This window comes from Vanellus vanellus (genome assembly GCF_965231255.1).
Source record: "Vanellus vanellus genome assembly, chromosome: 4".
NCBI classification, from domain to species: Eukaryota; Metazoa; Chordata; class Aves; order Charadriiformes; family Charadriidae; genus Vanellus; species Vanellus vanellus.
Window position 1 is genome coordinate 72,172,700 of NC_138909.1, and position 11,051 is coordinate 72,183,750.

The window sequence follows — 11,051 nt, forward strand, 5'->3', positions numbered from 1 at the left end:
GAAGCTGCTGCTTGTCCATGGTCACTGGTGTTATACTAGACTTACCAACATGGTGCTTTACTTCTTCTACAAGAATGTGGTATGTAGCTGTCCCATTCCAGGGAAATCACAGTGTGTGTATTTGAGAGTGCTGAAGGGTTTAGTGGGGCTTTAAATTCTTTTTTAGTTGCTATTGTGAATGGGTTCAAAAAGACACAAAAAGCATATGTCAGACAATTCAGTTTCCCACTTATGTCTGCAGAGACCAGAGACTCTTATTCCTTGGACTGAATTTCCCACTCAAAGCCATTGATTAAACAATGGGTAACAGGCATTACTAATGTGGTGGCAGCATGACTATTTAAATAAGACATGTCCAGTTTTGAAATATAAAGCTGTGTGCTAGTCAAATATAATTTCAAAGTGTGGGTTTGGCATGAACTCCACATCATTTATACTTATTTTCCACAGATTACTGTAACCAGACCCTAGATCCGCCTGTTTTCCTGCTGACTTTTAAGTCACTTGTCTACAGGTAACATTTTATCATGTCATCTTTGACTTTTCAGGCCTATGTGAATCTCCTGTTCTGGTACCAGTTCTTCTGTGGGTTTTCAGGCACATCAATGACTGACTACTGGATCTTGATTCTTTTCAATCTCCTTTTTACATCGGTGCCACCCATCATTTATGGTGTCTTGGACAAAGATGTGTCTGCGGAGATACTCATGCAGGTCCCACAGCTGTACATGATGAGCCAGAAATCTGTGGTAGGTTAAAGAATGCTTGGCCTGAAGCATATAGAAATTGTAAGCATTTGAGCCATTTCTGTCTTCCTTTGCTTCATGGTTCACATCAGGCATACACGAAGTTTAAAACCCCTTTCTCTATTAGAAAAGCATCTATGCCTGTGCAATATGTGCACAAATAAAAGCTTTTTTTTTTCAAAAGTTTTTTGTAGACTCTTTTCAGCCATACACCCAATCTTGTCAGTTGTTTGGATGATAAGAGAAATTAAGGACTTCAGGTGAAGCAATGTACTAGATAAACACTGTTAACCAGCATGTTCACCTCATTCGCTGCCTCAGCTGTTAACATGCTTCCTCAAAATGGGGTTTTTTTGAGCATCTGGGCTTAGTTTAAGATAAGAGCACTAGATGCTGGTTTTTCACTGTCGTATAAGGGTCTCAACTCCCAAAGTAATGAGGAATGGATAAGAACCAGAGCAGATTTTTTTCAAATAATCCTCAGGAAAATTCTGTCATTCGGGGTTCTTTTCCCCTTATGGGTATGTTCTGGAATTTGCTGGTGGTACTTTTCTCCCATCTGAAAACACTATACATCATATCTGCTTGATAAGTAAATTCTGTCCAAACATTTAGCACAGAAAACTGCAGGGAGCAGGGGATAGTTTCTAAATCAAAATTATATAAATCAGTATGCTTTTGCTGGCTTCTGCTTTCCTTAGCATAAATTCTAGCATAATTTTAGTTTTCTCTTTTTTTTTTTTAATTTAACATTTAATTAAAAAAACATTTTTATAAAAATTGAAGGCAGAGACCAAATATATACTAGTACAGAGAGAGGAAACATTGAGCATATGAGTTACTTAAAACTCACCATTTTCTTTATGACCATAGTCCTTCAATAACAGACTTGACATAAGGAAGCCTTTCTTTACCAAGAGGGTGGCCAAACACTGGAACAGGCTTCCTAGGAGGTGGTTGATGCCCCAAGTCTCTCAGTGTTCAAGAGACATTTGGACAATGCCTTTAATTATAGGCTTTAGCTTTTGGTCAGCCCGGAAGTGGTCACAGTTGGACTAGATGATCATTGTAGGTCCCTTCCAACTTAAATCTCTTCTCTTCTCCTCTTTCTCCTCCTCTTCTCTCAAATACTATTAAAAAATGAGCTGCAACATGTTGTGTACTAGTTGTGCAGTCTCATCTGTATAACCTGGCGGAAGTCTAGGTCTGGTTTTTCCTCAAACCAGGGCAAAGGGAATTTGTTTTGTTTGTTTGTGGACTTTTACATTTCTTTTTACATACCCTTAAATATTTTATGTTGCTTGGTTTATGATACTTTTGCAAAACTAAGTACTCTTTTGGTACCAATCCAAACCTCTGTAGAGTGGCTGTGCTTCATCAGTCACAGAGAGTTTTGACTAAGTAAATGTTCTAAGGCCTCAAGATTTGACCCCTTGTTTTGATCTTCAGGATATGTATGGTGATCTGAGCTGAGATGAAGGTTTTGAGGCAACATAATTAGAATTACTGCGTTACACAATAGTTTTTCTCTTTTGTCCAGCACAGCATTACCTTGCTCTGTGGTTGGAGTTGTTCAGTAGTATATCATTTCCTGTCTTGTATGGAAGCACAGTGAAATAATTGCTTCAAATTAAGTGCAGTATAGAAGAAAGAGAAATGCTTTAAAAGGTGTAGTGTCACAATATTGCACCATGACATCACAAGTGCACAGCTCTGTACAAGCTATAAAAACGGACAGTAACTTGCATTCATTGTCAGTAATTTAAAGCACTTCCCTGACAGGCAAATAAAAAGATAAATTTCCCTTACCATCTTCAGAGAGAAGTTCAGTTCTTGACAGGGCTGAATAGCTTTCTGGAGAAACCCATCTCACTTCACTAATTGTAGAGGAAGTCCTGTGGGTGACTAGACTGCTCACCTGTGTGTCTCAATTTAGTGCCTGCAGGAATGGGATGTATCTGAGCCAGGGCACATGCAGCTACCGTTTCACAAGCGGTTGAGCTGTCATGGCAGTTTGCTGCAACTGAGTGAGGAAGGCTCATTCCTTCTCCTCTTCTCCCTTTTCTTCCTGTTCCCTGTTTTCACCCATGTAGTTAAACTGCCTTCTTTATGCGACTTGGATCCTCAGATCCTTCCAGGAGCTGATTTAACTCACTAAAACAGCAACGTGTTATTCCAGCAAAGTGAATTGATTTCTCACATACTAGTGAGTTAAGTTAGCTCACAGAGAAGTCCGGTCTGCACAGAGCAGTGAACAAGCACAAATTCAGAGGCAGAAGCACATGTACCAAAAAGAAGGGGGTGGAGGGAGAAGAAAGCAGGACTTGGCATTCAGTAATGGTAAGCTGCTAGGGTAATTCACTGTCCCCTAGCCCTCTGCCTTCCTTAGTGCTCAGTTAGGTAAGGCCCTGGTACTTGTGTTCTGGCAGAAACAGCTGTAAGATCAGAGTTCCCAGATCTGGCTGCTGATTTAAATACTAACAGTTACCTATGTGTGTGGAGTGAGCTCTTTATTCTTATTATCATAACACAAAAGATGTCTCTTCATTGGGAAACTAACTGGAATTACTTCTGCAGATAATCTTTGCCCAAATCCAAATTAATGCTAATTAAGGATGCAGCAATTTGTGCAATTTGTTTCAATGCCGTTATCTTTTTTTTGTTTTACAGGCTTACTTGCCTTCAACTTTCTGGATAACCTTGCTGGATGCTTTTTACCAAAGTCTCGTTTGCTTTTTTGTGCCTTACTTTGTAAGTGCTGGATATGAAATACTTTTATACATTTTGGCATACTAAAAACCGAGGCAAATTAGAGAATAAAATTAAGTGTTTGATTTTACTTCCTCATATATAAATGTGTACTAACAGGATCATCATTGGAACTGAGCTGAACTGCATGCATGCAACTATGTGTGGTATCGAAACTATTCATGCCACTTTGTGTATTAGGACAATAAGTAAAGAATATATTACACTGACCACTGTCTTCCTTTACAGACTTACTTTGGCTCAGACATAGACATTTTTTCTTTCGGAAACCCTATAAATACAGCAGCGCTCTTCATAATACTGTTTCATCTTCTCATTGAGTGCAAGTCTGTGGTGAGTACTTTGTTTCCAAAACAGTATATTCCCAGTGGAGCGTGTGCATAAAGCTTTCAGTAAAATTAAATGGAAGAAGGAGCTTCATATGCAAACCAGAATAAGTATAAAAGGGGAAAAACCTAAATATTTTTTTTATGTGACCATATGAGCTCTCCTAATGCACCTGTCACTGGAGCCAATAGAATTACTCATGTGACTAAAATTAACAAAATTGTAAATAGTGAAAGGATCCTGCCTCGTTAGGATATGGTGGTTTGGGGGATGCCAGTTTAGTTTTGCAAATGGTAAAAACAACCAGTGATCTACTGAGCCTTCATCGGTTCCTAAAGCTTGCATCTCAAAGACAACAATGTGAACTGTTGATTTTGAATGCTTGGAACTGATGACCTGCTCTGTGGCCAGGAGAAACAATTCGGAGGTATATTTTGGTGCCAGAACTAGAGAACCAATATGCTGCAGAATAGCTATTCCAGTTGTTAGTTAAGTCTGCTCAAGCTAAAGCATCTGCATTAGCTTGGGTAAATTTACAGCCCTTACAAGGGTAATACTTGGCTTATAATTTTAAAGAAAATACAGTTATATTTACAGCAGGACACAGATTGATGGGGTTTATTTTTTCTCTGTCGTTTATTTGAAAAATATTTTTTAGGATTGTTTCATAATGGATGAAATTTCAAGTTGTGGTTCAGACTCTTCATTTTTCTTTTGGGAACATGGCAGTGGTGATAAAAATGTCTTTATTGAGAATATATGGGTAGTATGAGTGTATCCACACTCTGAATAGGAAAACATTACTTAAATGAATTTTATTTGGCATTTTTGAATGTCAGTAAGGTGTCAGACCAATGACAGTGTTGTTTCCATAGTAACTATTATAGCCATTTAGGTATGAAATTACACGAAACTCCAATGTAAAGCAATTAATCAGTGTCTCAAGCAAGCTATACAAGGGTGGTGTCTCGCTTGAGAAGTCTTTCTCTGCTGCCAGTGGATGAGGTGGTCATCTAAGACAAATGGCACAAAAAATGTTTTTCACAAAGGAATCAAAAGCTATGCATTTAGTAGAATAAAAAAAAATTATATGTCTGAGTTACCTATGAACTGTAGGAAGAGGGCTCCATTTTTCCTGGAATGTTTTGTATAAAATGAGGAATGTTATCTGAACAGATGTATCCTCTGTTACATTAAGCAGCTGTCCTTGGAGGAAGAGCGTGTGCATGTTCATGCATGCACGCATGCGTATACACATACAGGTGTTACAGGTCTTTCTGTTCACAGCTTAAATCTGATTTCTTTCCTTTTCTGAATTTCAGACTTGGATACATACAATAGTTATAGTTGGCAGCATCCTGTTTTACTTTGTCTTCGCTCTGGCTTTTGGGGCAACCTGCAAAACCCACAACCCACCATCAAATCCTTACTGGATCATGGAAAAGCACATGACAGATCCAGTATTTTACTTAGTTTGCCTCCTGACTACTTGTGTTGCTCTGCTACCCAGGTGTGTTTCTGGTTTATAATTGCAGATTGTTGTTTTTAACAAAATTAGTTTTCTTTTCAGTCAGTGATGCTATAAATCTCTCTGGCTAGATGTCTTCCCCGCTCCCCCAGTGTAAAGAAAATTTCATAATTCTACCAGACAAAGCCATGTGAGGACAGCTCTTCAGTGACATGTTTTCAGTAAATTTCAGTACATAAAAAAATTACTTTGTGATTTATATTGTATTCAGTTATTTATATTCTATTAAATATTGTTTGTGGAGGGAAAACAGTAATCTTTGTAACCACAGAGTTTATAATTTATATACAAATCAGTTAAATTAGTGGTCAAAGTTGAACATGTACTATACATAGAAGTACTATGCTTAGTCTGTGTTTGTGAAACCATTTTCTGCTTGAAATTTATGTCGTGACTGTATAAAAGAATATTTAGAATGAAAAATGTATGTACAGGCTTCTTTGTGGAGTGGAGACACACTGACTAGATTCACAGGGGGTCCTGATTTGTGTTTTTGCCATGCCTAATGTAAGTGTTTTGCCTCACTGAAGAAGTCGTAGCTCCAAGTTCGGTAACTCATTCACCCTGGAAAGGAGTATTGGGTAGAGGTCCCAGACACCAGCACACTGAGCAGGGAGACACCCGAGGAAGCTCACGGGGAAAAAAAATTGGTGTGAAAACCAGTTAAAGGGACTTCATCGAACTCTTGGTCTAGTTCTATTGAGTAGCTACAGCCATCTTCCTTTCACTGGCTGGACATGAGGTCAAGTCTGCAGCCTTCTAGCGAAGTGCCTCCAGTGCTAATTTATTTATTCTTCTGTGTTATGTCTCTTTCTTTCTCTTTCATATCATTTCAGAAAGAGTGGGACTTGAAAATGCATTGCACTGAGAGAAGTGTTGGGGAGAATAACTGCTGTTTCCTCCTCTCCTGACATCATTTTATATCATTAAGCACAGTCTTGAGCACACTTTCTGGATCAAGTGCTGCAGTACAGGCTGCATGAGTTGTCAGCGCCACCGGCAGGAAAGCTGGCAGAGCTGTGGCTGTAGGTGCCTGCAGTAGCCACCAAGTATTTGAGTCCCCTTTGAACCCGTTCCAGTCTGTGTCTTAAGCATGTCAGCCAGGGTTTTGCCACACTCACCAGAGGTCAAGACTGATAGCCTTGGTTCAGCAGAAGGACAAACCATGATGTGCAAGAAACATGTATGCTCTTCCCTCCCCATCCATGGGCTCCAGGTGGTGACAGCAGATGCTTTTCTTTCCCATGCAGTAAATCTCCCTTACGCGACAAATAAATAGATAAATACTGATCTATGACCTTTTGGTAAGGCTGTAGAGAGCCTGGGTAGGAGAAAGCTTTCAGCTTGGTGACTGCTTCCAGTGTACAGGTGTTCAATTTTGAAGAAGAGAGTGTTTTTCATGGTGAATTAAATGCAAATTATTTAGACTTACCGGTGAAATTCTTTGAGTCATTTGCACTCTCCCTGTGCCAATGCCTGAGAAGATTTATAGCTGTTGTGGTTAATTCAAGCTTTTCTACTTCATTGATTTGAAGTAGAAATGCCTATTATGGAACTGCTGCTGCCACACATAGGTTTTTTTCCGTGCTTATTTCTGATGTAATCCTTTGTAAGGTGCTGAAAAGCCACCACTCAGCAGGGACTGTGAAGTTAAAGGGTGCTCTGCACCTTCTAGCCTCAGGGAGTGAAATTGGGGCTTTCACCGAAGTTTTTAAGGAGCAGTTTGCCTACAGAGGGACAGATATTGGATGCCCTGTTGTCTGAAATTCAATGAAAAAAGCTACAATTAAAATCTTTGCTCAACCTAAGTTACCAGTTAAGTCAGCTCTAATATTAATTATTCCTAGAGTTTCATTCTGGAACATCACTTGTACTCCATATGCCTCTTACTGCATGTGATGCTTCGTTTCTTTGGCCTTTGCTTTCATGTTCATTCTTGCTTCTGGTGAATTTTCTGGGTCCTGCAAAAGTTAAGAGTTTTAGACGGATGCTCTGCCTACTCTTCCTGGCTCTCCAGGGCTATATTAGTGCTGTGTTATCAGTGCAAAACAGCAGTGATAAACAGCTTCTCAGTTGGAAGCATGAATTTTTCTAGGCCTGATTTTTTTTTTTTTTTTTTTTTCACAATAGCTCTTAACTCCTTAGATCTGCACTGAAGTGCCAGGGAAACTAAACTGTGAACTGATTTTGATGCCTTTTTATCTGGGGCCTGACGCTATATGCAGAAAGCTCCACTTTCAGCATAGCTGGGACCCCAGCCTTTCCCTGAAGTTGCAAGTGCACGTTGCTGCAGTAACTAGTCTGTAGGAGAGCCGTGTCCAGGACAGAAAAATGGAAGCACCTGAGATCAGTATCTGTCTGTGAAAATGCCAGTTTTTAAACACGTGTGGTGCAGTTGCTAGCCTTAAATTTTATGTTCACAAAACAGCACCTGCAAAAACTGTTTCAGAGGCTGCTGCAGCCTCAGGGTTACTTGAATGGTGTTTGGTTTCCTTTAGTGTTGCTGGAAACAGTTTTGAGTCTGCTTCTAAACAGCTTATTTGAAACTGTGTTTATTTTGTAGATACTTGCTGAGAGTTCTCCAAGGAACATTGTTTCCATCTCCGGTGTTGAGAGCCAAGCACCTTGACAGACTGACCCCCGAGGAGCAGAGGGAAGCAATTAAGAGATGGAAAGATGACTGCATTGTAAACGGTAGAGCGGAGTTCCAGGCTACTTCTGGGTCTTCCAGCTCAGCCACAGGCGCTGTATCAGAGGAAGAAAGCATTTTGCCAACAACTAAAACACCTTTTCAGGCCTGTTCAAGAGATGGGTTAGTAGAGGACACCTCTTTCTTACCAGACATTTAGGATGAGTCTGGGAATACAAATAGCTCAAACTCTGAAAAGACCGTATTTCTGAATTCGTCAAAGGAAACTAATTCAGACACATTTGGCAGTAATAACTCATGTGCCAAAGTCTCTGTGTGTGCTTCTGAAGAGGGCAGCAGTGCTGTTTCTCTAGCACACGAAGCAGGTTTGAATTCTGTTTTGTGTGAAGAAAATGCTTTAATGTATTTTACAAAGTTGGAATGCTAACTGTTTAAAACCCAAGAGTAATAACTGCTGATTTATGCTGCGTTGTGGTTTTGGTTTTTTCAGCTTCAGCTTTTCTTAAAAGCTTTTTTGTTTATAAAGCTTTTCAATAATTTATTAGGATGTTCAAGATATAAATGGCTGGGTTGTTTTTTATGTTTTTTCACACTTTGCATACTGCTTATTTATTGTATGCAACATTGCATAATACCTCGTGGTGTTACGGACAGGACATTGCATGAATACAGATTTGCAGGATCCAGTTCAGGTAAGCCAACCTGCTCCCTTGCACGGCTGTCCTAAAATCCTAGCGTTCCCTGGGATTCACCACTTGCTGAAGTATGAAGTAAGCAGAAGGGCTGGGACATAGTGTTACTGGGTGGCTTGTTGCAAGACTCCTCCGGTACGTGTATACAGTCAGTGTTTTAACCGTTGTGGTCCCGTTGGTTCCCCAGGCTATTGCATGGGCCAGCACAGTGCTGGTCAGACACAACTCTAACTGTCAGAAGAGTGGCCCAGATGAGACATGTGTCACATGTCTCCCGCATCTTCCACAAAAAGAGCAAATCCTAGTGCAGCCTTTTGTTCTCCATGATAGTTCATCCTCCTGCTACATCCCTCCCTTTTGTCTCCATGTGCTGTTTCATGTAATTCGCCAGCATCTGGACTTCTTTTCCTTCTCACTCAACTCGGATGTTGGCTGCCTGACTTTTCTCTGAACTCTACCTCATGCCTGCACTGCAGAATTGTCTGCCAGTGGCCATGGGTGGCTCCGGTCTGTCTTCAGGTCTTCTCTTATAAATAGCACCTTCTAGCTCTTCTTCAGTCTCCAGTGTTTTTACGTTCCTCCAGACTTTAGTATAAATAGCTTAAGTATCTCTGAAGGCTGCTCAAAAGAAGGCATAGCCCACTGCATGTCCCAAATCTGAGCTCTGTTGCTCCTCTGTCTTGTAGATGTCCTGCCTTTGCCATTTCCCACTGCTCTGTGCACTGCACAAAAGCTGGCTGAGGCGCATGTGGCTACCTCTGGATTCCAGACTGGCAAAATATTGCTTCCTTTTTATTTCCCTCCCCAAAAAGTTACATGGTCGATTTACGGAGGAACTTAGGAAATGGTTTGTGTCCACTAGCACCTGTTGAAATAAAGTTTCCTCAAACTGTAGCTGCTAATGAATTACTAGTATTGACCCCCTTTTTTGGTTCTGTTTCTGCTTTCAACTTGCCAAGATTTGTGTGTTTATTTTTAGGCACCATGTTTAGGGTAAGGGCTCTGCTTTTTAATTGAACCACGAGCTTTCCTTGTCAATGATCAACATTACATATTCCACATCTTTTAAGATCTCTGAAAGAATTTAAACAAACGCTGTGAGGTCCAAGACAGCTGCTGCTATGCTGGGCAGATACTGAGGGCATGCTAAGTTCATTCAAACGCAGGTCACCACATGTTACCAAAAGTTTAAAATGGTTCTGTTTTTTGAAAGGTAGAATGTAATTAGGGCTGACTCCTTCCCTAGTGTTAGTGAGGAGAAAAATATCCTTTTGTTTAGCCTGTAGAAGAAAAACAGTGGAAGGAGCCAGTGATGACAGCCATTTCTGCAAATATTTTTTTTTATTTGGTTCAACATATGACAAAATATTTTTGATCGGTTATAACACGAGGTTAGTGGGGACCTTTGAAGTGATGGCAGACGTTCAAATTCTAAGAGATCACATTGAACATGTTGGTTTGCAGTTAGGATTTTCTGATGTTTGTCTGTAGCATCCTTCTTGCTGCAGGGGGCACCTTGCCAGGACTGGAGTGAAACATCTCGGCTTTCTCTACAAGCCACAGGAACGTGGCTTGCGTTCTGACTGTGAAGTGTCCAAGACAGCTGTGAGGTGTCCAAGAAGAAGGTGCAAAACAGCCATTAGGTTGTGCGGGGAGATGAGCTGGTACAAGGGCAGAATCGTACAGGAACAGACTTGCTGGGACTCAATGAAGGCATCTGCTGTGCTCCACAGCCCCAAGGCAGGCTGGGCTCTACCCTTGCCATTCCTAGCAGGTGTTCTCCTGTTGTAAAGAGCTCCAGAGAAGGAGGCCAGGCCAGTGTTTTCCTGCCCTCAAAGTCAAATACTGGTTTTGTTTCTGTTGTCTCACTTGAACATTTCTACAGCTTAAATCTATGCCCTCTCTTCACTTGTGGCCACAGAGCACAGTTCTGTGGTTCTACAGGTCTGTCACTCTATGACTGAGGTATGCTGAGCTCTCATGGAGGAGCTCTGGCACCAGAGGGAGTGCAGGGCTCAGCTCTGTCCCCTTCCTGTCATGGTAAAAGGAAGTTTACAGGACAGCACTGGCCTGTGCCCTGCCCTCTTGTTGCCTCTGCTGCAGGAGCAGAACCTGCCAGCGGATTTGGCAGGTAGCTCATCATTTAGTCTTAGGAGTTCACGTGTGTGTTGTACAAAAGCTGTAAGCATTCAGAGTGAGATCTTCCAAAATCCTCTGTGACTGTAAGCTGTGGCATTGAAATAACTACACGGATGAGCTGCAGTCACCTGTTAGACCTGGAGCCAGTTGCATGGTGTCTCTGTGACACTTAAATTGCTATTATGTGGCTTTTTACAAGC

General features: G+C 41.0%; 1 protein-coding gene across 1 annotated transcript; it reads left to right on the plus strand.

The window, feature by feature from the left end:
• The first annotated feature begins 688 nt into the window (after positions 1–688).
• On the plus strand, positions 689–8,576 carry ATP10D (ATPase phospholipid transporting 10D (putative)). The gene is made up of 5 exons (XM_082482733.1): positions 689–749; positions 3,417–3,497; positions 3,744–3,848; positions 5,165–5,352; positions 7,934–8,576. The coding sequence occupies exons 1-5, from the start codon at positions 708–710 to the stop codon at positions 8,217–8,219; spliced, it is 702 nt and encodes a 233-aa protein (XP_082338859.1). The 5' UTR covers positions 689–707; the 3' UTR covers positions 8,220–8,576.
• The last annotated feature ends 2,475 nt before the right edge of the window (positions 8,577–11,051 follow it).

Excerpts from the sequence above, each read along its gene's own strand:
- ATP10D (XM_082482733.1), top strand. The coding sequence starts at position 708 with ATGCAGGTCCCACAGCTGTACATGATGAGCCAGAAATCTGTG. Across the intron at positions 3,498-3,743 it reads GCTTTTTTGTGCCTTACTTT|ACTTACTTTGGCTCAGACAT; the intron begins GTAAGTGCTGGA and ends CTTCCTTTACAG. Across the intron at positions 5,353-7,933 it reads TGTGTTGCTCTGCTACCCAG|ATACTTGCTGAGAGTTCTCC; the intron begins GTGTGTTTCTGG and ends TTTATTTTGTAG.